Source organism: Odocoileus virginianus, chromosome 14 (genome assembly GCF_023699985.2).
Source record: "Odocoileus virginianus isolate 20LAN1187 ecotype Illinois chromosome 14, Ovbor_1.2, whole genome shotgun sequence".
In the NCBI taxonomy this organism is placed as follows: domain Eukaryota; kingdom Metazoa; phylum Chordata; class Mammalia; order Artiodactyla; family Cervidae; genus Odocoileus; species Odocoileus virginianus.
In genome coordinates, this window is record NC_069687.1 from 37,732,429 (window position 1) to 37,760,129 (window position 27,701).

Sequence of the window (27,701 nt, forward strand, 5' to 3'; positions counted from 1 at the left end):
GTGGAAAAATTTATACATGTTAATTTGGGAGTTAATTTCTTTGTTTGAAGTATAAGAATAATAAACTATCAGTATATGTTCCTCCATACTAGACAATTGCTCCTTGAAGGCAAAACCATATATCTTGTAAATCTTTGTTTCTGACGTAAGTGATGTAAGTAGAGTACCCTGCTTATATCAGGTTTACAAATTTTGGTGAAAGAGTTACTGAATCAGTGAACTGAAATGAAATGGATGCCTGCATTTAAAAATAGCCTATTAGCTGCTTTCTTGCCTAAACTGTTAGTTCAGGAGGGAAAAAAAAAGAATACTCAAGTATCTGAAATATTTCTCTAAAACTTTATTCAAAGTTATCCACCTCACTGTTAATAAGGTGTACAATTAATGTTCTGTGCCAGTATTACTAGGCCTGCCCATTGCCGGCAATGGACTTTGAGAAAACCCATTTCCTGACACCCCAAAAGTTAAATTACTCTTTCAAAACTTACTGAACTCCCGATACTTGCAAAAAGTATTACATGCACCATTTCCCCATCAATCTTTAAATCTGAACTTACATTATTAATCTACATCAGTGTATGTTAAAATGAAGTCATTTCAACAAATCATGACTGTACAAATCAAAACACCACTAGTTAATATTGAGTATTTTACAAACACTACATTACATATTACCTTGCAATCTGAAACATTACATTTCATATTTGTGTAAGTTTATTTTAGATAACTGAAACTTCACAGAATTCAATGGCAAATAAAGTTTAAAAAATTTAATTCTGTACATTAGTTCCAACTATCTCTATTTTACAATCTATAAGGCTCATGTCATAGTTCAGCACCAGAAAGATCTAAGAAACTGTCGAACCAGTCTTCTTATTCATTCCATGTGATAGTTTGCTATTGTTATTTTTAAGGTAAAAGTCTGAGAAAATGCTTTATATATCCTACTTCCAGACCTTGAGAAGTGGAATACTTTTTGGCTGGTCACACTATGTAAAAAAGTTGAGTTGAATCTTTTAATTTTCACTGAACAGATACAAAAACAAAAAAGGAAAGGAATACTTACAACATGAATTTAGGCTGTCAGTCTTAAAAGTTGAATTTATAATACTGAACCATTAGAAATAACTTCACAATGCCCTGTCCCTATCCTCCTTTTTGTTTTAAATTTTTGAAAGGCAGCCAGAAAAATGTTTTATTTATTCCTCAAAATAAGGTACAAGGGAAGGATCACAGCCACAAGCTTTCTCATACACAGCTCCAATAAAATCTCAAGGCTCTTCCACAAAATACACTTTGAACTGAGTCAGGAGCAGACCTAGGGAGCAGATCCATAGCCCTCAAAGGTACCATGTTTTCTATACCAGAGTCTGCTCAGTGCTGGCATCCCTCTGTTCAGAGGTCATGACAGTAACTCATCACTGCCGGCCTGGATTTAAAGCAACAGTTACCAGAACGAGTGTTACCATCCCAACTCTTCCCTCTCTCGAGAATTCACAAATTCTAGAAAAAGAGTGTGTTTGTCTTGTCATTTTCAAACCGGGTTTGTGCATATTACATTAAAACACACATTCCCTAAACTAAAAACTTTTTTTTCAAAAACCACAGGAACCTTCAGGAATCTTGTTTGTTCAAAGTATAAAATTCTTACATGTTTAAAAAAACTAAAATCAGAGACTAGTACCACTGCTTTCCTTGCCAGAAGTGCACGATTTCAGGCTACATTTAAAAACTAAGCTTCATGCATACGTATGGCCAGAGAGGTATGAAGTCTTACAGAGCCCTTAACATCCATCATTCGGGTACAGCAAGCATTGGCTAGACCACAACAGGAAGCATGTTAGCAAACTGAGCAAAGAGACTTTCTCAAGAACACAACAGTTTTCCAGGCTCCATGTCAGTCACGTAAAAATTTAAGCAACATGTAATCTTTTAAAATTGACCCCAGATGTCCCGTTCCCCTAACCGTTCCCATACGCTCCCCCAACCCCCCCCGAAGTCCTCCACCTCACAGAAGTATCTTAATGCTCCCCATTACTGATGACAGCTGCTTCAGGTTCTGCTGCTGTTGCAGGGAGTCTTGGCACTTTCTTAGCAGGGCTTGGAATATGCTAAAAACAAGAGAAAAGAAAAATGTGGTTGCCCCTTAAGAGTTTTCTTCCCCCAGGAAGAAACATGTTGCTAACCAAAGTTCTAACAGGAAAAGGGCAGCTCTGGAAAGGCTTATGCTAAATATATATTCTATAGAACTTTTCATGGAGGGAGGAAAAATGTCCATTCTTTACCTTATGGTGAACCTATGATATGATTACCCCTATAGCAAGGGATAGGAGGGCCACGGAGATCTATCTACCATACCCAGTATTTCCCTTGTTATATCTTGCCTTTGATTTCAAACACTCGTGGCTTGATCTGCTACCTCAAAAAGCAAGACTACGCATTCAGCACATTTGTGCTGAGTGGATAAAATAAATAACCTCCAAGTTTTTAAAGTCTGTAGTTTGAAGCCTGGCTTGGTCAAGTCATTTAACTTCCTTCAGCTTCATCTCTAAAATGGGTACAGTAGCATTTACCTCAAGGGGGTTTCTCTAAGGGTTTACGTAGACAACCTAAAAAGTGACTAGCATGTAATAGGAATTCCAGTCAGAGCAATTACTATTCCTTCTTGACACATGGAGATAGATTAGACAACGGCCTGAGAGAAGGGATGTGAGGGGCTCAACACCTACGCCCTGCTTAATCTCTCACCAAGACACAAACTACAGGTGAGCCTTCTCAGTTTTGCTTTAAACTTTGGTATTGCTTAAAAAAAAACCTAGTACTTACTATTCACTAAAAAATACTAATAACTGCAAAGCACTGCATACAACTGGAAAATGGCACAGTTGGAACCCACTCCCCAAGCCCAGGTTCTGAATCACCCTGATTTATTGACATTCCTTTAAGTGGATAAATCTCAGTGAGGTCACCTCAGTCAGGAGGTCTGGGGATGGAGATTTTCTTATCCAACCAAAGCCCAAGACCCAACCCAATGAGCTTTACTCACCTCGGCTGTACTGCTCGAGTGCACAAGACCTACTCCCTCCTCCAAAGTGTCGTCGTTCAGCGAGGGGCGCCGAGCGTAAGTTCTCCTGTGTTTTTCATCTACTCGAACCAGGTACCATGTTCCTTCAAAGAGGGACTCTATGGAACTCTGGGGAATATAGTTGGCTAAAGGAAAGGCAGAGGATATGAAAAAGGAGTTATAACACATAACTCATCTGGTAATAAAAGAGCCCTCCAGTAGGCTTCTGGGTGTATATTAACAATTTAATGCTTTTACCCAAGTGATGAGTGTCCTCTCGGAGCTTCATGTTTTCAGCAAAAATATCTGGTGCCACACAAGTTCTTGAGTCAAGCCTTGACTTAAGATCACATATGCTTGCTACTATTTTATCAAGAGCGGACCCTAAAATAGCAAATAATTGCAACATTAAAACACTAAAAATAGTATACATATCCCAAAGCCTGAACAGAATGCTGCCAAAGGGAAAAAACAACTTTTCATTTCTTTCAGAACTACAGGCTATTGTTTAGTTAAAAGATAAGATGTTATTTATTTGACATGGCTTCCTATGAGCCTTGACTAGACATTTGTTCAGCCTTGGCCAGTAGACAGCTGAGGAAATAGGTGGGATGTGAAACTATAAATAACTTGTCTAGAGTCAACCAACAGTTTCAGAATAATGCCAAGTCCATTTTTCTCTGTATTTTTGCTCCTTCCTGCTCAGGGAGGGCACAAAAGTATCCTTAAATACAGCTAAGACCACATCCCTATAGACATTAGATAACTTAATAAACCACCAAGCCTACAAGAAATGGCCTGGTATTATTCACTCCTATGATCAGTCTCAATTATTAGTGTGAAGACTCAAAAGCTGCCCGCCTTAAATAAGGACACTTCCCTTTCTCTATCTATGCTTTAAAAATGCCATAAAAGGGACTTCCTGGGTGGTCCAGTGGTTAAGAAACTGCCTTGTGATGCAGAGCAAGTGTTTGATCCCTAGTTGGAGAACTAAGATGCTACATGCCTCAGAGCAACTAGGCTGGCATGCTGCAACCACAAAGCCCAGGCACTGGGGAGCCGAGCACAGCTCCGGAGCCTGCACACCACAACTAGAGAGTCTAAGCACTGCAACTAAGACCCCACGTGGCCCAATAATAAATAAATATTTTTTTAAATGAGATAATAGATAAAATAAAATTACTTGCCAAAGAAAGAAAAGTCAAACACTATACCATTAAAAAAAAAAAATCTTTAAGCTCATTATACAGGTTTTTTTCCTGACTTGGAAAGAAGGAAAGATATTCTGACTCAGACATAATCCTGCCATTTACCCAGTTAAAGCAGAATTTTTGGGCAGAGTGTTGAAAGAAGTAATAAAGATTAAAATGTCATAAACATCTATGGAAGAGAGTTAAGCGTTCACTTGAGAAGCCTGCTGTCAGCCTTACCACAGTAGGTTCTCAATACATTGTTGTTAAAAGACTCAGCATTTACCTGGTGTGGCATCTTGTGTGACTTTGAGGGAGTAAAGAGTGGCAGCCAGACCAGAGCCGTAAGAAAACACGCCAATCCTCTTTCCTGCCAGCTGCTGAGGTGAGTACCTATGTAGGAGGGAAAAAAGCTCTTAAGTTAAAGTTTAACTCATCCTACTACAGTGGGCAGAAAACCACAGCTGGAATAAACTTCATCCTAAGCCTAGGGATCTGACCTAAAGTTTTACTGTTTACAGTAAGCAGACTGAAAACAAAAGAGTTCTCATCTCTCTAGGAATGATGGAGTTGAGAAAAGTTATGCTCTAAAATAAACTACTTTGTCAACTGGGGATTTATGGTTCAACTGTAAGTCAAGAAAAACAAGACCATGAGAACAACAGCAGGGAAAGCTAGTGTGAAATTTAGTACTCTGGGATAAATAACTATAGCCTCATTCCATATCGCCTTCAAGTCAATAGAGAATAGGTTAGAGGACCTGAAAGTAAAAGACCATTCTGTGCCACCAACATGCTTGATACCAGATCTGGTCTCAGAAATGTAACATCCCCAAACAAGGGGACTGAAGCAATGGAAATCTATACTTACTGAGCAAGAACAGAAGCCAGGGAGCCGTACACTGAAGATGTGTACATATTTCCATTTTGATTCGACACAAGCAAAGATGCCTTTGTTTTCTGATTGAAGAGTTCTGAACTAGCTTTCATAAATGCCTTTTCCACATCTCTGTCAAAGTAGGTGTCTTCTAACTTAACATCCCTGAAAATTTTAGAAAAAAGATAATATTACAGTGTCCAAAGACTCTATTTTTACTATATTAATTACTGGACCTAACTACTATTCTAATAGAAGTATATGATGCTGATTTCCCATTTATTAAACACCAAGTAGCAGTATGCCAATTGCTAGGTAAGACCTAGCAGCTGTACAAATATGGTCCTTTTTCTGAAAAGTTTTTTTTCTTTAATAATCAAGAGAACATAATTCTAATGGGTTAATAATCCACTACAGCTCTGTCATTACCAAACGGAATATACTACTATTTCAAGTCCATAATATTGTCTATTTAGTTAGAAGAGTCACATTCATAGGAGCCAAGTGTTAAACAGTTAAAAAATACTTTATCAGATGGAGAAGGGACACAGGAGAAACAGCAAGAGTTTAACAGGCATAGCAGGCCAGGAGGCCCCAAAAGTGGGGAAAACGGAAGGATTATGAGAGCAGATATCAGGAGTGGCCAAGGGCAGAACGGATGTGGGCAGAGGAGAGGCAGGGAGAAGAATGAAGACACTGCTGTATAAATACAGGCACTTGAGGGGTTATATTATCAAGGTGACAACAGGAACAGATCTAAAAGGAGGAAATAAGAAAATCTGAGTTTGGAAAAGACTGAAGAATTCACATAGGTGAGTGACCACCTCTCTGGGACTCGGTTTCTTCACTGATTAAATAGGTTAGACAAGATGACTTCTTTTGACTCTAAAATTTTCATGTCTGTATAAACAGTGGTTTAATTAATATAAAAAAATACTCTCACATAGAAGGGAGAAAAATCGTAATTCCTCTTACCCAAAGGCCTCTAGGCCACTGTAGATACTATTTTTATCTCTGTTCTGGTCATTCAGGAAGTCGTTCAGCAACATCCGAGCTAGAGATTTCTGAACCAGCTTACAATAGGGTGAGTGGAAGATCATGAAACCAAAATCATTCAAGGTGAAACCTCTGTCATTCCCCTCTGAAATGACAAAGGGAAATCCAAAGAAATTAGGAAATCCACCTAAGCCACTAACTTTTGAAATCTGGTTTTAGAACAGGACCGGGGTGTCTTTATATCTTTAAGTAGCAATAAAAAATATAGTATATAATGAAATATCTCTATGATTTAAAATTTGTGTCAAAAAGACATCCAGAAATAGAACAACATACACTATTATTGGTTTTCAAACTAAAGTATCACAATCCATTAGTGGGCTGTGTAATCAATTTAGTGGATCAAGGCCAGTATTTTTTTTTTTAATCTTAATAAATTAAGAGGTTGTCTTTTTGGTTGAATGAATAAAAGTAGAAAAGAGTAAACTAGATAACTTGCAGCATGAGCAAAAAAATTTGATGACATTAGTTTCCATGTAACTGCATGTAACAATGCAAAGTCTATTTCTTACTGCAGATTCTAATAAATGTTAGACAATCACTGTACTGTTAAATACTGGTAAACAGTATATATTACATACTTCAAGAATGCTTCTTATCTAAAGCCACTATGTTTCCTAATATCTGTTATTGAATCTTATTTTTAACCCTCTCTCACAAACCCTATAAAGCAAACTTGGACTATGGAAAAAGCATACTTTATATAATACTATGTGCTTTCATGGTTTTAATTCAAATACTGTCCTTCTCAGTATCTCAAGCACTTTCTCAGGGTTAAAGATAGAGATTGATGATGACACTAAAACAGCAAGTTTTAGTTCACAGAAGTGAAGTGAAAGTCACCCAGTTGTGTCCAACTCTTTGCGACCCCATAGACTATACATACAGTCCACGGAATTCTCCAGGCCAGAATACTGGAGTGGGTAGCCTTTGCCTTCTCCAAGGGATCTTCCCAACCCAGGGATCAAACCCAGGTTTCCCACATTGTAGGAAGATTCTTTACCAGCTGAGCTACAAGGGAAGCCCATGAATTCACAGGTCAAGTACAAAAAGACTATGTGGGGAGTCGGGGGTCACTTTGGTAATTTATTTCCATTCATTTTCTCCGGATCACAGTTGCAAACTAAAATTTATTTGCAACTGTCTACCTCTCTCAGAATATGTACCAGATTCAAGTTACTTTCTTTTATCTTACTTTTGATATTCTTACTGGGTTAAGTCATCCTAAGTATTTTTACAGAAATAAACTTCATTTGCAAAGTTTACCTGTTCTCTTAAATTACATGTTACCAGAAACTGTGGGAAAACTATGCTATTTGGTGGGTGAGGAAGCAATGGTTAAAGGAAAACACTAAAAAAGGATGCCCACGAAGCAGTTTCTCACTAAAGACAGTGAGTACGTTACACTACCCTCGACAGATAGCAAAACCAAGGAAAATTGATAAAGTCCACCTTTCTGCCACCGGGCACGGATCTTCTTGCGGTAGACAGAATAGCAGCGGTCTAATGCACTGAGGTAGCACTGTATGGACAGTTTTCCATCTACTATAGGATATTCAGAAAGCATATCAGGCTTGTAAAAGTCATAGGCATGTTGCATATGTGTCCCACGAAGTCCTATTAGAACAAAAAAGGAAGAGGTCCATGTAACTCTGCTTCCTGATGTATGTTAGTAAGCAAATTGCATTATCTGGGAACTTTTCTTAAATCTAGTCAACTCATCACTTGCAGAATAGAAATCACAAGGTGAAACGAGTATGTGATTGAAGTGAAACATAACAATATCCATGGACAGGCCTAGGCCTCCTGATATACATTTTATGCAAGTTTCATACACCTAACTGGGAGATCACAATTGCTCTGAATTGAAAACAAATTACTATATGACTATGGGCAAGTTACTTCTCCCAGTTGTTAGCAACCCTGCTTAAACCTATTTTACTCCTCTGTAAAATGGGGATGACATCACTTATGTCACAGGATTGCTATGAAGACTAAATATGATAATGCACGTAAAGCTCTTAGCAGGTAGTGCCTGCATTTAATGAACACCAAGTACAAGCTTCTAATTTTTAAGTTTCTCAGCATATTGTACAAATAAAAAAAAATACTTCCCACTCACCTCGTTCAAAAATTAAAGGTGCATTAGGCCCAATTAGCATAGCAACGGCTCCAACTCCACCTGTAGGTCTGGCATTTCCTGTGGCATATACAGCAATATCCCCTGCAACTACCAGGGCATACCGTCCTGAAAAATATTATTTGTTAGTATACAAGGAGGTGATTGACACCCTATCATACATACAAACTGAAAGTATTGTATTTTCCCAGAATGTATCATAATTTCCCATCTTTGGAAAAGAAAAAAAAATATTCTGACTAAATTTTGATAGATAATTTTATCCTACATGATAAAGAGAACTAATTTGTAAATCAAATAAGTTGAAAGTCATAGCTATCTTTCTGAACACGTTCAAACAAGCATAACTGGTAAAAGTCTGCAAATGGTATTTGGGCCTATTCATCCTCAAGGAGAGTTTCTTTGGAAAAATATGCAACATACCATCCCAAGAGCTGGACTCAATCCAATTAACAGCATTGAAGACAGCGGCTGTGCCTCCATAGCACGCATTAGTTGTGTCTATTCCTTCTATATCTGTATTCCCAGACTCCTCAAAGAGCTGCATCAAATTCGTCTTTACTGACTTTGATTTGTCGATGATTGTCTCCGTTCCAACTTCTAGCCTCCCAATGCAGTCATAAGAAAGGCTATTTCTCTCCATAAGATTCTGGACCACAGTCATGCACAGAGAGTTGATATCTTCTCTATCTGTGCAGAAGCCCATCTTGGCCTGGCCCAAGCCAATAGTATACTTTCCAGCATCTACACCATCGTATTTTTCCAACTCTGCTTGATCAACATATTGAGAAGGAAAATAGATCTCAAGGGCAACAATTCCCACATCTTTGGGCCAGCAGGCTTCTGCATTCAAAGGAAGTGACCCAGGCATGGTGAAAGAACTTTAGAAAGAAAAATAGAAAAAACAAAACATTGTTTTAGATTATAGGTTGTAGACTGTCAAGTTCAAACTTGAGAAATCAACATTGATATTAATTTCTAAATTTAGTATATTCTTAGGACAGTCAATTTTAATATGTGGAGGTAGCAATGGTAGTATGAGCAGAGTTACTGACTCTATTATTATTTAAAGTTATCATCTTTTAGAAAGACTTACAGGTTATTCAAAACTAGGTATCTTTAGATTGATGGGGAGGGAGGTGAGAGGGGGAATCAGGATGGGGAGCACATGTAAATCCATGGCTGATTCATGTCAATGTATGGCAAAAACCATTACAACACTGTAAAGTAATTAGCCTCCAACTAATAAAAATAAATGAAAAAAATGATTATTAGAGGTAAAGAAAACTGAAATAAGACTCATCTATGTTGTAAAGAACTATAAGATAAAATGAGAATTTAGTAACATGGCCCACAGATCAGAACTCAAGTATCTGATCTATTCCTGGCCACTCAAAAAGTTTAAGTCATTCATTCATTTCCATATATGGATTATTCACAGCTATTGACTTTATGGGACTTTAAATACTCACAGTTTTAGTTAAACTAACATACTAAACCATAAACCTGTTACATACTAACAGTTTTAATTAGATCAAACAGTATTGCATTCTTTATTGATCTAAACAATCCCAATATGTAGAAAAGCCACACTGTCAAGTCTGCCATGGCACTCTATTTAAGGCCCCTGCTATTAAAGTCTCAGCCTTCCAAAGTAACCCCCACCCCCAACCTACCATCTAGAACCCAAATGATTACAATTTAAAGCAAAGACAAGTTCCCGGACCCATAACAGGTCAAAAGTCAATATTCTGTACTTTCCACAGCTAGTGTACAGGTGATAAATGATCATGAGAGCACAAGATTATCATTTACCTTCTACATTGGGCAAAACAATACAACTGATCCAAATCTGAAAACTGGTACCATAACCCACATGTTATTTGCATGGCATCTTAGACAACACCTCTTAAAATAATCCCTTTTTTTAAAAAAATGGCCTTTAAAAGTTGCACTGTTGCCACACCAACGTTCAGTAGTGTTTAGATTTATTCACCAACAGTGCAAAGAAAATGTGCCAGCCACTCAAGAGTGTTGCTATGACCTATGGGCAAGTCACATAACCTGTCAGAGCCTCAATTTCTTTAGAGGTTAGTTCAATCAGAAAAAGAGAAATTACTAGAGATGTTTCTAACAAGGAGGAGGATTTTAATATAGGGAAATGGTTACCACTCTGTTGGCCTGGCTACAGGAGCAAATGGGGGGAAGACCGTTACTATTCGGATCCCATGAGCGCACACTCCTACTGAGGCTGCACCCCGGCTGCTGAGTGAGAGCCAAAGCCCCACACTCTCACTGCTGCTCACCGACAAAAGGCACATCCTGTATTTATGGCATTTTTCTTCTGCCAGTCTGCCAACACAGGTGGAGCACTGGAGATAAAAGAAATCACAGGCTGCTGCCATAGTGAGTTGTTAATTACTGAAATCTTGAGAAAATATCTCAAGCAGAGATGCTGTCCTTAAATCACGAGATCTACCCTTAGCCTGTAGGTTATCAAGATATGAGTGTATTAAAGCCTGAAAAATAAGCACCTGGAAACATAGTCACAAAATCTTAAGTTAAAGGCCTTAAGGGACACCAGTTGAATCTTCCTTCTAAATATTAGAATCTTATTTATATTTTTTCATCCATCCAAACAATGACAACATGTTAAATGCCAAACATTCGGGATAAGTTTTATAGGAGGTAATCCTTGCCCTTTCAAATATTCACTGTCTGGTGGGATAGGAAGCTACAAATATAACAATAAACAAGTGAAACAACAGAGACATTCCAGTCTCATTCTGTTAGAACTACCTAACCCAACCAGGGAAGGAACGAGAAGAAAGGCTTCTTGGTTACTGGGGCCTGACCCAAGTCTTAGGAATGAGTTGGAATAATCAGTAAAGTTCTGCAGAAGCAGATGGTAGTAGTTTTCACAGGATGGACAATATAAACAAAGGCACAACACAAGGAACCATGAAAAGTTATACTAATTAACTGAAGTGAAATGTGAGCCCAATGAGTAGATCAGGCAAGTAGTGGGTCAGGAGAGCCAGCTAAGGGTTGAGTCATAAAGGTTCTGGCATGTGATGTTGGCGAACTTCAGCATCATCATGAAGGCAGCAAAAAGCCATCGAAAGAGTTTTAAACAACATGGTTACATTAATGTTCAGATCAGTCTTTTTCCAATTCTGGGATCAATTTAGTGAGTGTCAAACAACATCTTTTAAAAACAAACAAAATATCAGATTGCACAGCACATGGTAAATGCCAAGAATTTTTCATGAAAATTTTGTTTTAATTATTCATACGTATCCTGGGTTGCAATACAACGTGGATTCCTTACTGAGGGTCACAGCCAGAAAAGTGTGAGTCTCCATTTTACACAGTCACTGGTGCTACATGGAGAATGGATCCGAGTTAGGAAGTTGATATGGAAGCCCAATGAGATATAGGTCATGAAACAGAGTAATTACTACATGAACAGAAAAGGAGCAACTTCAGAAAATTTTGGAAGCAAAAAAATGGCAGAAATTGTGATTGACCAGATGGTAGGAAAAAGATGAAATATTTAGGGTAGATAACTCCCAGATTTCTAGCCTCCACTGTTGTAGTTCTTGACAGAATCACTCCCTGTCAAGATACACTAAAGTGAGCAGAGAACCACCTCTCCACTTTGTCCCATCTCTTCCCTCTTATAGGCAAACCCATCGATTTTACAATAATCTAAACTCAGCCACACTGAGGTTGAAATGAAGACCTAAAGAGACTAATGTGTCACAAGGCATATTCTAAATTTATAATAAAATATGTTTAAGTCATCTGCATAGTCCACAGAAAAAAACTAGTGTTAAAAACAAAAAGCAGTCCATATACTTATAAAAAGAACCCCTCCTATATGCTACCCTTTAAATCACCAAAACAGAGGTGGTAGGATTAACCACTTTTCCAGCCTTTCCCACAAGGTTACCCTTTACATTCTTTTCAACTCTTCAAACTGCTCTAAACATGATGAGGACAGTATAATTTTCCCTGCCTGGTCCAATAGCTTGCAGTGCTATTGGAAATAAAGTGGAAAAATACATATAATCTTCTGAAGAGATGAACCAGTTTACGCCATAAAGCAAAGCTCTAATTCCAGAATTAATCTATGTTTATCATAACCAAACCAGCTCTGATTAGTTCTTATTATATGGTACTTACTAAATAACGTATAACTATTATTAAGTCTCGTAGAGTTAAAACAAGTGACTTGTTTCACTTTGGGGGGGAAAAAATGTACCTAAATTAACCCATACCCATCAAAGTGAATCATGAAGTAAATCATGACTGACTTTGGTGTGGAAAATTTTTTATATTATCTAATTCAGTCAACATTGCTCATTCTGTGAGGATTTTTGATAGCCAAAGTATTTTTGTTACATCCTTGATAAAAGTTAGTGAAGTGAAAGCTGCTCAGTCGTGTCTGACTCTTTGCGACCCCATGGACTATACAGTCCATGGAATTCTCCAGGCCAGAATACTGGAGTGGGTAGCCTTTCCTTCTCCAGGGGATCCTCCCAACCCAGGGATCAATCCCAGGTCTCCCACATTACAGGTGGATTCTTTACCAGCTGAGCCACAAGGGAAGCCTTGGTAAAACACCATCTAATTTTAAAATATTTACCTTTTGGTTGAAATTGAGGGAGAGTGAGAAAAGTAGAAAGAGAGGAATATTAAATCAGAAAGTAAACTAGCTTCATGGCATTTAAAACAACAAAAAGATTGATATAGTTTCTGGTCTAAAATCTTTACTTTATTCTATTAAGTGTGTGCTCTTATGTCATCCTCTCAAATGTCTTCTGATATAGGCCAGACATAAACTAGAGAAAGAAAAAAAGACCAGCTAAAGATCTGAGATTTTCAATAAAAACACATAAATTTTCATTTAAAATTTCTTCTTTACAAAGGAGGAGAAAAATACACTTTTACCACAGAACTCTGTGAACCTTCCAAAGCTATCTTCCAACAAAGACCAAAAGAAGACTCAATCTGTCCTAAAGTGAAAGCTCACCCCCTCTGGTGGACAGGAAGAGCTCCAGGTCCCACCTTCCTTGTGAACAATTTGTGAATGCTTCCTGCCTAGGAGGACACAAGACGGACCAATACGATCCCCTGAGAATCTTTTAAGTTTGTGAATGACAGACAGATGGGAAAAGAAAAAGGAAAAAAAAAAAAGGCAAAAAAGCAGGGAAATCAGCTAAGGATGCTGATATAAGGGCAAACCTAGCTCCTCAGCGCCCATCAGGGAGGGACCTTAGCATCAGTTCCCAGGACCATGATGCCAGCCTCCTAACTGAGCCTCTCTGCCTCCATCCTTCCCCTGTCCTAGGATCACCTTTCTAAAATGCACATCTGACCTTTAATAAGATGCTATTTAAAACTATTCCAAGCCTCTTCCTTGCATTGCACAAGGAGCTTCTGGAAAGCAAGAAGTGTTACCTTGTTTGTCTGTGTCCCTAGTCTCAAGCCCAATGCTTGGCATAGGATAGAAGCTGGATGTTGAATAAATGAAATTCTACTAGCCTTCTAGTCTAAAATTAGTAACAACCATAAGAAATCATAAAGCTGAAGCATAAAAAAGCAGAATCATAAGGGGAGCTCCATGGCTACAGAAGTAAGCAATAGCTGCAAATAATTAGATTATTGGTTCAAACACATTTATAACTACTGTCCAGTCTCACATAATTGTAAACATTCATCCATAGCCCAGATGGATATCTTTTGAGGCTGTAATTCAACATGCACTATTAGTACACGGGCATACCTGTGACTGTTTCTGATTAAGCAGTTTATAGGATAACATTTTATTCTCTACATTTTTTTCCTCTTATGAGCAAACACTAATTTTGAAAATTAGTTTCTAGATTTTAAACATTAGTCTAATAAAACACAAAATTAGTCTTCTGAAGCATTATGGCATTAATATTTAAAAGAGAAAATTCTATAATGGGTTTTAAGAATGTGTAGTGCACACAATGGTTATTTGTCCTAGCATAAAAATAAAAAATTCCCCCTTCCATTAGAGAGGAAAACTCTCCTTTAGCAGCATGACAGGATGCCATACCTGTGTGAGGGATAAAGAACTGCAGTCTCCAGGTCTGTCACTCTGTCTCCTCCTTCAGGCACTAGGAATTTCAAATAAGAACCTCTTTTAAAGTCATATATCAAATAATGACTCCAATTCAAAGCAAGTTAAAATAAACATTTCCTGATCCAATTACATTATAGAGAACAGAATTTGACTTTGCTTAAGGAAAAAAAAATGGTACTTAAAGATTATAAAACTTTTCTCTCCTCATTTTATTAGCTCTTACAGTGGTAGTTTCAGTCCTGGTAATAAGTTGATACATGTAGTTCATATGACTGATTCAGGCTTTAAACCAAATATGATGCTGGGAGAGTTGTAATCTTCTTTACTAAACTAAAGAGTTTTCAAGAATTGGGGGAGAGGAATATAAGTTGTACTAGGCTAACAAATCTCTGGAGTAAAGAGACTTACACATTCAAGAGCTTGCTCTGCACTTAGGAGCTTGAGACTTTAATGACAGTCTGTGCCTTTCTGAGCTTCAATTTCCTCATCTGTAAAATGGAGTAATACCCGCCCTCCCAGTTCATTGTAAAGGATGCTTGAGAAGATAAAATTTGTAAAAAATATAAAGCACCAATACACTGATTGTTATCTTACTTCTTAGTATTTTTCAAACAAAAACAAATCTTTCTAGCAAGAGCTAATTACCTTCATTTATTTAATCTTATGCTCCTGGTTTTCAACATGGTCACTTCCACCTACCCCAACCTTTTAGAAAGTGATTTTCCTCTTAGAGCTTGGGTTAAAAAGGTAGATATTTGATATCAAGACCGAGGATCATTAAGCTTTATCATCATTTAAATTATGTGGAAACAAAATGGAAGGTGACCTTGGAGCATTTTCCTCTGTCCATTTACTTTGGAGGGTTGTTACTTGGAACAGTTCCTGTTGGACGCAAACACAATTACCTTTGGTCTCTATTTAATTGTTGGCGAATACAGCATCTGCCCTTGCCTGATTAACTGGAGAGTACTCTCAGATGCTATTCAGTAAAGCTCTACTGCTTTCACATAATTAGATCATTTAAGAGCTTATAGACTTAGTTCCTTTTACTTCATTAATCTCCCCCCACCTTAAATAGATTCTGAGTTTTATCGGAAAAGATAAGACTACTGTATTCCAAAAACCTGATGACAGGACAATATATACAATGAGAAAAGAACGAATTTTGTGTTCTTGATTACCTCAAATTATGCTTTTGTAATCTGCAAATTAAGCATTCCCTGAAGACTAGTTGGGGGGGGGGGGGGCATGGTTACCTCCTCTCTGAAAAATGTTGAAACTATTTAAATAACACAATATTTCTTCTTGAAACCACGTATGTATATGCATTTGACACTACTTTAATCAAGGGAATTTCTCCTGAACTGCCAATATTCCTTCTTTCAATTTTGATTATCTACATCAGGGAGGGAGCTTAGGTGGGAAGGCATAGAGCAAGCAGCAGGGAGAAGGGAGGGAGTGAACTCAGTGCACAAGAGAAAGGAGGAAAGACACAGAAGATAAAAGATCTGCACTGAACTGCCAAGCTACTCAAGTTCTCAGGAGAAATAGAGGCCTGGAGTCGACAGGAAATGGAGGCCACAAATGCCGCTTTGGGAAAGAATCAATCCGAAAGGGACCTCCCCCCAACCCCGCAGCTTTCCATTCTCTTCTGCAGCTGCTAGGAGGCTTCTCTATCTACCGGGACAAAAACAGCAGTGCCAAAGGCTCAAGCAGGTCATCAGTTTATTTCTAACAGGTCTTTTCAGAGCAAGCGATAGAGGCAAGCGGTATGGCTCAGGAGGCAGTTAATGAATCATAGGCATTTTGAGTTTGGCAGAGATCTCTAAAGATGGAGAAGGAACTGGCAAACCACTCCAGTATTCCTGCCTGGGGAATCCCATGGACAGAAGGCCTGGAGGGCTGCATTCCATGGGTTCACAAAAAGTTGGACACGACTTGAGTGACTAACACACATACACATACCCCTGAAGAATGATGAGACTGCCTAGGGCCAACCAACTTTCTCCTGGGGTTTATTCAGTGTTCTGAATTCCTCCTCTGGCCCCCTTGTTAGCACGGATTCAAAGAGGTGGTCAGAGAAGTTCACCCAGTACATATTCTGGTACAGAATAAACCACACGCAGTTACCTGCTGATCCTTTTCACCATTACAGGAAAGAAATTCAGGAATCCTTTTTAACTGAGAATGAGCTGGCAACGTTTCCTCCTTAGGAGGGCCGGCAAGCAAAACTACTGTTAGGAAAGCCTTGCTCACATCTGTACAACTCTGGTCTAGTTCCCTAAGAAAAAAATACAGACACCCTGCCTCCCCCCAGAGGTACCGGTCTGCTTATCAGATACTCTACTCATATTTCAAGGTCCTGTTCTAGACTCCCTCTCCCAGGAAGAGCTCGAGCTTTCCAATCAGGCTCTGCATTCACAATGACACTGATGACTTCACAGTCTACTGTCAGTGGAAAGCTAGTTTCTGGCCGTCTTCTTAAGCATACGGGATACTTAGACTCCTGTTGGGAGTAGGGCTATATTTTGATTCTTTTAAAATCCCTTTGAGATGCTGGAATAAAGGGCAAACAATTGCATTTTTTGAGTGGCTGAATTTGGAGTTATAATAATTAGAGGAAAAATCTTTTAGATTCAAGTAGTTACAGCAGCAGCCCTCATTAGTGAATTCTTTTCACTATCCCTTTAAGATGAGCTGCAGCCCCAAATGGTGTCCAGAAGCTTAAAAAAAAAAAAAAAGGTTTTTTCTGCTGCTCTTCAAAGCAAATGGTAGGTTTCAATTATTCCCTGAAAAGTGTAAGGTATTCATATGGAATCAGAAGAGAACACTTGTTGGTCTTATGTCATTCCCAAATGCACACTCCCCCAGGTCCATGCCTTTCAAAGATGAAGCCTGTAAGCTCTGAAAGACTAGCTTCTCTACTGCTCTCACTACACTTGGTTAACAAGCAGCAAGCGGGCACTACCACAAGCCCAGCATTAGGATGACTAGATTACTAAGAACTGAGTCCTATAGCCTTCACATTAGATTGGGTAATATGTTTTTAATCTATACCACTGTCTTGAGAAACAAAGTATCACATCCTATGATGCTTGGTTTTTTAATAAACCCAACATAAAATTATGACTATTTTCTTTTCCAAATAAAACTAAATAGAGATTCTGATATTTAGCCCATTAAACTCCTCCATCCACAGCCCCAATGCATCTCGCTGCATTCAGTTCTACTGGATTGCTGTTTTAAATAATGCTAGCATCCCCAGGAAACACATATTACACCAGTATCAGGGTTTTGCATTTCCCGTGAGAAAAGCTATCTAAAACGTCAATCCAAAAAAAAAAAAAACAAACCTCAAAATCAATCCCTCAGTTAAGAGAAACAAGATGTAAAAGCACTCTGGAGAAATATTAAAAAAAAAAAAAAAAAAAATGAAAAAACAAAGGCCCAGATTAGTTCAACAAATGACGTGGACGTCTATGGCCCCAAACATAATATCCATATAACTCTCCCCATCTGAAACACCTTTTGAGAACTGGGATTATTTACTAAACTAGAATTGAACTGAACTACACTGGAACTGATTTACGTGCAAATTTACAAACTTAGGAGAGAGACCTGCAAAGTTTAGACACACAGAAAATAAAGTCTTTCTCCTTTCCCATAAGATATGCTATCCCTGCCCTCCTCATCCACACAAAAAAACTAACTCAAATTTTAAAAATAAAAAACCACAGACCTTGGATATCTCAAGCTGCAAAGAACCATTTGGCCCAGATACAGGGTAAGGACTTTCAGTTAGCCTTCTAACAGAAATCTGTGCGAAGAAGTCCAAACTCCACCTCAGAAGGAAAGATCTGCTTACTAGCCCTTCCTTGTGTCTTAATCTTGTCATTTATCTTGCCATTGTTTTTCATAATTCATCCCTGAAATACAGCAAATCTTACTCAGCAGCGGCTAGAACATCTCAGGTGCAGCAGGTTGGCAAGAGCATCAGTCTGAGGGAAGAGTTGCTGCAGAGGTAAGCAAAGAAGCCTGTGATGCCCTAAACCAAGGCCGCTGGGCAAGTGTAACCAGCCGGGACAGCCTCACATTACCTGTTGTCCAAAACTCTCCTCCAGGGTGGGTCAGCGTAATCCCTTCTCTACCACTGGTCAAGGCAGTTCACACGTTTTTCAAAGACTCCATATATCGAGTTTTGAAAAGTCCTCGGTTCAACCCAAAGCCTACTGTGTGTGAAGCCCTATTGGTGCCTGCCCATTACATCATCATAACAAGCTATTAATATTAGCAGGAGGGAGATACGGACTTTCAGAACACGGAGGAGACATATATATGGGCTTAAAAAATATGGAGGGAGGAAGGTGGGAGGCAGGAACCTGTGATACTGGAAGCAAGCACAGACCGAAGCGGTCAAGAATTTGAAGTACTCAGCCAGGTTAAACCACGGTTGTGATGCTTTCCCGCACCTGAGCTAGGGACTAAGAGCAACGCTGCCCACTTCCCTTCCTCCCAGTCACTCTCTTTAAGTAGCAAGACGACACACCCCCTGCCAACCTACAAGGCTCCAAGTGTGATCCTCCGCATCCTTCGGCGTCCACCCTGAAGCCAAGGCTCAGCTCCTTTCTCGTCCCCCTCATGTACCCACCCCCATCCCCTCAAGGTGGTCACAGCCACTCCCCTGGCACCTCCAGCTCCTGACTATGTCCTCAGAAGCCTACCCCTTAATACCCTCTTTCTCCCCTCTGCAACTCGCCTGCCCACATTAATGCCCCCGCCCTCAAGGACCCACCGCGGTCGGCCCCAGGTCCCTGGCAGGGGAAGCCCCGCACGGCCCCCGCTCCCGACGCCCTATCCTCCAGGTCCAGGTCCAAACCTTAGCACTGACCCGGACGGAGCCGGAGCTCTTTCGGGCCTAGTCAAGGACACCAATCCGCCGTGCCCTCACGCTGCCTGCGAGGACTCAGCAACCAGGGTCGCCTCCTCCACTCGGGACACTCACCCAAATATGACCGGGCGGCGGCCGTAGAAACTGAACGACCAACGAAGGGGCAGTGCGAGACGCCTCCCCTCCGCCACTAGCTTTATAGACGCGGACCCACCAGACTCCGGCGAGGCCGGGAGTCCGTGAGAGGCGGGACAGTGGCCCCAGCAGCCAATCGTGGCCGGCAGAGGAGCCCCGTAGTGCCCGCCCCCTAGTCCGGCTTCAACCAATCCGAAGGAAACTAGAGGAGGCACTCGCTGAGGGTTTTCCCTCGTGGCTGGAAGGGCGGGGGAAGGGGCGGGGACAAAGCCGGAGGGCCGAGAAAATGGGGTGAGAGAATGACGTGTGGTGGCCCGAGAGCCGGCCTACCAATGACAGAGCGGCGAGACACGGCGAGAGCCAACGGGAGCGGAGTGAGAGGTTCTCCGGCCAATTGAAGCTCAGCGAGAGGAGATGAGAACCAATGAGGCCTCCGCGTCCCACCACTGGGGAGAGATGGTCTAGTGTGGGAGGCAAGTTGGTCCCTGCTGGTGAGTCCGCCAGGTTGCCTAGCAACCAGAGCTACGATTCACCTGTAAGATTTCTAAAATACATGATTTAAATTCAATCTTAACGTTTTCTAGTTTCCTGGAGCAGCCAGGCGTGCCCGCATTACAAGCTGGAGCAGAATACATCACCAAGAATTTGTAAACTTATTCTAAATACCAGATTTGTAGATAGTATTGTAGCCTCTATACAGACTAAACCTCAAAGCATGTTGATTTGGGATTAGACACCAGTGAGAAAGGTACGGGGCTTGCCTAAGCAGGGAGTTTGTCCTAATCCTTGGATTTTTGCTAGCCCATATCATATACTCTGAGGGAAGTGACTCCACCTGGCCCATTCTCCACTGTATCTGCTGAGCTTGGTATGTGGTAGTTGCCGAATAAAAGGTTGTTGAAAGAAGGAAGGGGTCTCGTAATTCTCAGTATAGCAAACCCACAGGATAAGCACCATCTAGTTCCCCCAGGAAATAGAGAGGAGCAGTTCAGGCTGCAGGAAAGCACTGAAACACTGGGAGAATCTAAAGGAGGATAATTATGGACTTAAGTAAGACTCTGTCTCATCTCCTCAGATAGGGAAACTGTAGTACTTTGGTGGGAAACGATGAGAGTTTCTGAGTTGTTTGTATCTCCCCTTCAGTTTCATTATGACACAGGAATGCTGTTGATAAGCGGTCACTGATGATTCTATACATCACACAACTAACGTCATGTGAAATTTCTTATCCACTATAGATAATAACCTAGTAAGAGGCATTCTCAGCAGGAAAGTGGCAATGGAACCACTGTGGAGTGGTGGTGTAAGTTACTTGGCAGAGAGGACCACTCAATAATGGTTATACTCCATAATGTTGCTCATGACATTCGTTCTGTTCCAGAACCAATGTCACTGATACCTTCATAAAGTAACTAGGTGATAGAGACACCATTTGATTGTGACCAATAGCAATTTGAGGATGGGATTTAAACATTTTGGACATGCTAAAATTCACTGAAAGACAGTAAGGACAGACACGAGAAAGAAGACAGCTTTGTCCTTAGAAAAATATTTTTAGCAGTGGAGCAAATATTTCCAACTCCAGGAGAACACAATAGGAAATAATTAGCTAGATAGTCTTGAAGATTATTTTGCACAACAGGAAATTCCCACTAAGTGCAGACTGCCTTTTTGATTGAATTAATCTCCAATTGAGCAAAGTGAGCATGGTTATTGATTATTGGGAAGTCAAGCAATAGACAATGAAACAGGTTGATAATTAAATATAGAACTTGTCAATTGAATTTTAAAACACAAGCCTCTGTGATTCTGTGAAATATAATCGTAGATTATACCAGGCTACATATGTATTAGCTATCCATGCAACTGAGGACAAAATATACATACATTTATTTTGGTTGCAAGTGTAAGGATTTTTTGAGCTACAATTTGACATAAGCATGTCACACATGAATGTGCATTTTTAAGCTTGTTAATATATGTTTAATTATATTGTTTCTAAATTTAATGCCAAGTAGTATCAGTAAATCACTGTAGATGATATATATCAAAGGGAAAGTATACTTTATTGTTCTGCCTTACTTTTAATGGAACAAACTTTAAGAAGCAAGAAATGAAATATTGCCTGCCATATCAGTAAACAAAGTATGTCACAGTCGTCACTGATTGTAGCCAACTGCCATACATGAGATGGTGAGCCTTGAGGGAACTCAGGAAGGAATGAATACCTGCCAACTGTAGCCATGTGACTGCAGCCACTCCCTATGGTGAGCCCTGAGAAAACTCAGAATTTTAAAATATAGAATACTGGCCCCAGATAGCTGAGCTTGCATATCAGAGGAATAATTTCAGTGAGTCCAGACTCTTGCTTCTTCCCATACACAGAAAAGCCCTAACTTCCTTAACGTGGGATATCTGTTTTTCTTTAACAGTAAACTTTGGAAGTTCTAACTACATGGTCTTTATTGCAAAATTTCTGTATAACCTGGCTCCCCCATTGATGCCTCAGAGCAGTTTTTTCAGGGTTTCTTAAGATGCTGCCTCCCAGGCTTAAAGTCATAATAATTCCTACCAAATAAAATATAACTCTCAACTTTTAGGGTGTTCCCAGGTAACACTAGTGGTAAAGAACCCACCTACCAATGCAGGAGACAAAAGAAATGGGGGTTCAATCCCTGAGTTGGGAAGATCCCCTGGAGGAGGGCATGGAAACCGACTGCCGTATTCTTGCATGGAGAATCCCATAGACAGAGGAGCCTGGAGAGCTACTGTCCACTGGGTCACAAAGAGTTGGACATGACTGAAGTGACTCAAACTCTTGCACGCTCAAGTTTTAGGTTGTGAATTTTTCTTTTGGTCAACAATGTAATGATAACATTTAGTATTATAAATTTATCTATTGAGCAAGCATTTACTTTTTACTCTGTGTCATGAATTGCGCTAGACCTATGCTGTCCAATAAGGCAAGTGCTACCTATACATAGCTTGTGAGCACTTGAAGAGTGCTAGTCCAAAGTAAGCTGAGCTGTACTATAAGTGTGACATAAACACCAAGTTTTAAAAACTTAGTACAAAAAAGGAACTCTCTCACTAATAATTTTTATATTGATTACTTGTTGTAATGATACTTTAGTTATATTGTGTTAAATAAAAATTATTAAATTAACTTCACCTGTTTATTCTTACTTTTTTGCATGGCTGCTAGAAAATCAAAAACTACATATGCAGCTCCATTTATGACTCCTAATGAGCTACAGTAGAAAGATACAATTGGAAGACAGACTCTGTCATTAAACTGTTTATAGTCTCAAGAGTGAAGGAGAGAAAAACAAAGGGCTGAGTTTCCAGCCACTGTCTCACTAGATAAAGGGCAGGAGAGGATGGGATAGAAGAAATCCTTAGATTTTTCAGTTAAAGTTATCTCTGTCTCTTCAGCTCTAAGCAGCTTTATTTGGCTTAAATATTCTGTCAGTTCAAAAATCAGTTCCCTATCAGGGCTCTATCTCTTGAAGCCCTTTTGCTTGGCAAGATGGCCATTGCCAGGGCTCACCAGGTTGTTCTACATCAGAAGAGGGCTCAGTCCTAGCTGTGGGTTCTTGTACTGGCCTCCCTTTGATGAATAGGACTTGGCTTTGGTACTGTCTTGTGCTGCAAAATCCCAGAGCTCACTTTCATTTATACCCTACCCAGTAGTGTGCACTCAGCAGCCCACTACTAGGCTCATTCAGCCCCTTTTGCAGCAAAACTCCTCAACAGTGCCAGCCAGAGTTTCAGCTGGCTTCTTTCCTCTGCATGGCCTGGGCATCTCTGTAGAGATAATCCTTCTACATGACTTAAGAAGCTGAGGGAGGCTTAGGGCCCAGTCCCTACCTGACTGCAGACTGACAGTCTGACAACAGCAATTCTGCTGCTACAGCCAGAGATTATTCTCTCGCCAGAACCACTTGACCACCCCTCATGAGAACTTGATTGAGAACCCACCGATTTAGCACTCCCACCGAAAAAGCCATTCCTGTTTCCAACACTACTCCCCTCCAGGGTTTTACCTCTTACTCTTCTCACCTCTGAAAGGGTTACTACCATTTGAGGATTCTGAAAAATATTTTTAAAATAGCATAATTAATAATTATAATACTACAGTACAAGTGCTACATAAAGCATGATGCCCAAGGATTTCCCTGGCAGTCTGCAGGGGACATGGGTTTGATCCCCGGTTGGGGAACTAAAATCCTGCATGTGGTGCAGCATGGCCAAAAAAATCATGCCCAAATGACAATGGAGGTCCAGAGAAGTATCTAGTCAATCCCAATAGTTAAGGCAGGCTTTCCAGAGCAGGTGATGTTCCTTCATTTATCATGTTCAGGAGTCTCTACTGAGCACAACTGTGTGCCAGGTTCTGTTCTAGGCTCAGGGCATTCCCCGTGCTAAACAAGACAGACACAATATCTAAGCCAATCAAGTTTAGTTTGTGGAGACTAAACATTGTGTGAGAAAATCAGTTGCAGTATCGTCAGGTAATGATAATGCTATGAAGAAAATAATGCAGAGTAGTGAGACAGACACTGGCTGTGGGATGGGAATGCACTCAAAGTGGTTGGGAAAGATCTCCCTGAGACAGTGACACCTGGAGGATGGGCAGGAGCCAATGTACGAAGCTCTGGAGGCAGAGTGATGCACAGGGAGGAACTGGCCTCAAAGTAGGAAACAGAAGGCCTATGTGTCCCAGCTGAGTTTTGAAGAACTAAGAGGTTATCTGGGTTGTAGACCAGAGGGCAGGAAGGAGAGGGATGGGGAGGAGAGTCATTTCTGGAAAAGGGATCCATCAGCTATATATGCAGGAGCTGCAGCTTTAATCAAGAATGATAAAAATAAGTGGAAATTATGGTAACAGTGAGCTCTCCCTTGAGCTGGACTTTTCAGGTAAAAGGAGTGTTAATGGATCAGGGTTAAACATTTTTCTCTGTGTTATTGGGAAGAAAAGGAGTGAGTTCGATGGAACTTCTTCCCACACTGTAATCTGGAGGGCAGTCTGCAGCACCCTTGTCAACATCTGTAAAGAGAATTTACTGAGCATCTACTCTCCATTTAACCCCACTGAATAAACCCCAAATTACAAATTTGGAAATTGAGGCCCTGAGTGGTTAGATAGCTTGTTTCAAGTTTATTACAAAGTAACAAGCTGGGATTAAAACCTAGGTCTAGCAACTTCCCTGGTGGTCCAGTGGTTAAAGAATCTGCCCTGCAATTCAGGGGACACAGGTTCAACCCTTAGTTTGGGAACTAAGATCCCACATGCCTCAGAGTAACTAAGCACGTGCACCTAAACTAGAGAGTCTGTGCGCCACAATAAAAGATCCTGAGTGCTGCAACTAAGATGTAACACAGTCAAATAAACAGATACTAAAAAAAAACCCTGAAGTCTTAGGATGCAAAACCCATACTCCTTCCACCATTCTATGTACAGAAACATATTTGTACTCAAAGTTAGAGTGAAGTGGTAAACGTCAAATAAGGAAAGGTGGGTAACTTCTCCTAGGACAGCACTATAACCCTTGGGGAATCTTATTACCGTAGAATAGGTTTGGTGCTTGGTTCAGGAGCTCAGCAGACCTCTTTTATCAGCTTGCTCTAGAAGTAAGTCCTCTGAGGAGTGTAGCACATTAACCAAGTTGATAATGCACAAAATCAGAATGCCAGCCTATTAGTTATAGTACAGAAGGGACCATAACCTTCCAAGTCTACATGACTCACCCTCTAGATTACACAGAGAAAGTCAAGTCATCCTCAGATGATTGATTGGTAAACATGGAATTGGGAAGATGTTAGAAAGCTCTTTCATGCTACTGGGTTAAGATAACATGAAGTATCCATTTCTCAATAGAATGGTCTTCCCAGTAGGAGGGGACATATGCCAAGGCCATAAACCATCAATTGCCTTCACCTAGGCCCCTTTAAGACCTGCTTTGCTGATGAGACTAGAATACTTGAAATTTACTCCTAAACTCTCTTCTTCTGTGGACTGTGCTTAATCTGACACTGTTTGCCTTCGAACCTACGGCTTCCCTTTCTACAAGTCCATGGTTGATCATTTCCTTCCAGAGTTCAGTTCTCTAAACAAGTCAGTATAATCAATCAGGTTAAAGTCAAGTCTTAATTGCCTTAATTCTTTCAACTAACTTTTTCTATCTCTGCTTTGGTATGTGTCAGCTTTCTAAGGCTTATTCCTCTGCAGATATTCTTAGGGGGCACTTCACCATAGACTCACCTACCTGGCCCACACAACTGCCCTCATTCTCCCTCATGGTGGGGTATGGAAGTTACATATTAACAGCATCCAGTCCACAAACAGCCTGAATTATGCAATGCGGTTACCAGTGAGTAACCACTGCCTTCTAAACTGATGAAAGAAAACCTTTCTAAAATCAACCACAACCTGCTTTACCTTCACAACCTAAAAAAGGTGGGGTGCTGAGGGTAGGGAGAGAGAGAGGTCAGTGTCATCAGCCCTGGGAGGAGTCCAGTGTTTGGGGAAGAAGATAATTTCTTCCTGCCCTGTGGAGGAAGGGAGGGTAGGTATCCACTCTGCCTCCCCACCCCCAGGTTAAATCCAGGTTTGGAGTTGTTGATAAGAATCAAGCATTATGATGCAATGATCATAATTAGCTTTAACCTCCCCTAAAAATTGGATTCTGTTCATCAGGAGGATGGAGCAAAGGATTAAAGATAGGCAGGAAGGGTATCTGCCAATGTGGGGGAGTCTCCAGCTGGAAGCTGTTCCACTCGAGCACCCACACTTCCTATGTGTGGGTGTGGGTCTCTGAGGCTACACAGAGGGCCAGCAACCACAGGATTCTGCCAGCCAGGCTTGTAGCTTTATGACAGTTCATTCCTTTTAAACCCTAATTTGTGGCTGGTTGATCTGATTTGGAGATTCCATTTGTTGGTGTTTGAATCACTGTTCTGGTTGCAAAGGATGGAAACCAACAGGAACTAGCCTAATCAATTGGTTTCCATAAAAAATCCAGGAGGTTGGTTTTGTTTCAAGGATAATTTGATCCAAGAAGTCAGTTGATGTCTTTTATTATTTTTGTGGTCTCCATGTCTCAAGAATGCTTTCCTTGGAGCTGGCATTTTTCTCTGAAAGTCTCCTTCCTTGCTCGAGATTTCCATCCTTATAAGGTTAGCAGTTGGAAACAAGACAGAACAAGTCTTTGTTCCCAGAGGGCTTATTTTCTAGTGGAGTGGGCTAGAGAAAATGCATGGGCTTCCCAGGTGGCTCAGTGGTAAAGAATCCACCTTCCAGTGAGGGAGATGCAGGAGACTCCGTTTTGATCCCTGGAGAAGGAAATGGACAGAGGAGCCTAGCGGGCTACAGTCCAGGAGGTCGAGAAAGAATCAGACACAGCTGAGACACTTAGTATGCACTAAAGAAAACAGTCTTGTGTGTTTCCTCCACTCTCAACACTCTGCTATAACACAGCTTCACTTCTGAAACCAGACCTGGGTTTTCTACACATTAAGCAAGCCTTCAACATCAGCTGGGTGCCCCACAGTTTAACTCAGTTCTACAGGTTAAGGACCCAGTCCCACAAGACTGCCCCCCACCCCAAACCACTTCAGACACCAATCACATGTTTAGCTGGTTAGCTATGTTTCTGACTTGCCAGCTATGAAGCAGAAATTCCCATTCTGCATCCTCAGGTTCAGTTAATTTGCTTGAGTGTCTCATGGAACTCAGGAGAACAGGTTATTTACTGGATTACTAGCTTATTACAAAGGTTAGTAAAGGATACTCACCAACAGCCAGATGAAGAGATGCACAGGGTGAGGTCCAGGAGGGTCCCAGGTACAGAAGCATCTGTCTCCATGGAGTTTGGAGTGGGCCAGCCTCCCAGCATGTGGCTATGTTCTTGTTCACCAATCTAGAAGTCCTTCAAACCTTGTCCTTTGGGTGCTTTCTGGACACTTCATTTTTTAGGCATGGTTGATTAAATCATTGGCTGTTATTAACTGGATTCATCACCCAGCCCCTCTTCTTTCCCCAGAGGTGTTGGGGGTAAGTTCTGAAAGTTCCAACTTTCTAATCACCTGGTTGGTTCCCTTGGCAACCAGTCACAGCCTTAGATGCTTTTTAAAAATTCACTTTATCAATATAAACTCAGGTATGGGTTGAAAGAGGTTTGTGATTGAATAGCAAGATACCTCTATCACTCTTATGATATAGGAAATTCCAA

At 40.5% G+C, this 27,701-nt stretch overlaps 1 protein-coding gene and 1 long non-coding RNA gene across 5 annotated transcripts in view; one reads left to right on the plus strand and one right to left on the minus strand.

Moving 5' to 3' along the window:
• Positions 1 to 320: 320 nt before the first annotated feature.
• HMGCS1 (3-hydroxy-3-methylglutaryl-CoA synthase 1) lies at positions 321 to 27,485 on the minus strand. 4 transcript variants are annotated; one of them, XM_020912319.2, is made up of 11 exons: positions 27,265 to 27,485; positions 14,418 to 14,478; positions 8,750 to 9,207; positions 8,309 to 8,434; positions 7,639 to 7,803; positions 6,106 to 6,271; positions 5,125 to 5,295; positions 4,541 to 4,647; positions 3,323 to 3,448; positions 3,047 to 3,210; positions 321 to 2,111 (listed from the first exon to the last, which is right to left on the minus strand). In XM_020912319.2, exons 1-11 carry the CDS (start codon positions 27,323 to 27,325, stop codon positions 2,022 to 2,024), a joined length of 1,695 nt encoding a protein of 564 aa, XP_020767978.1. In that variant the 5' UTR covers positions 27,326 to 27,485; the 3' UTR covers positions 321 to 2,021. The 4 variants fall into 4 exon arrangements, with proteins under 4 accessions (XP_020767978.1, XP_020767982.1, XP_020767983.1 ...); XM_020912323.2 differs by lacking the exon at positions 27,265 to 27,485 and adding an exon at positions 19,447 to 19,577; XM_020912324.2 differs by lacking the exon at positions 27,265 to 27,485 and adding an exon at positions 19,333 to 19,433.
• LOC139038255 (uncharacterized) overlaps positions 19,839 to 27,701 on the plus strand; it is a 40,207-nt gene continuing 32,344 nt past the window's right edge. Inside the window, exon 1 of the long non-coding RNA XR_011491207.1 lies at positions 19,839 to 19,958. This is a non-coding gene — a long non-coding RNA (uncharacterized lncRNA). The remainder of the gene's footprint in view (positions 19,959 to 27,701) is intronic.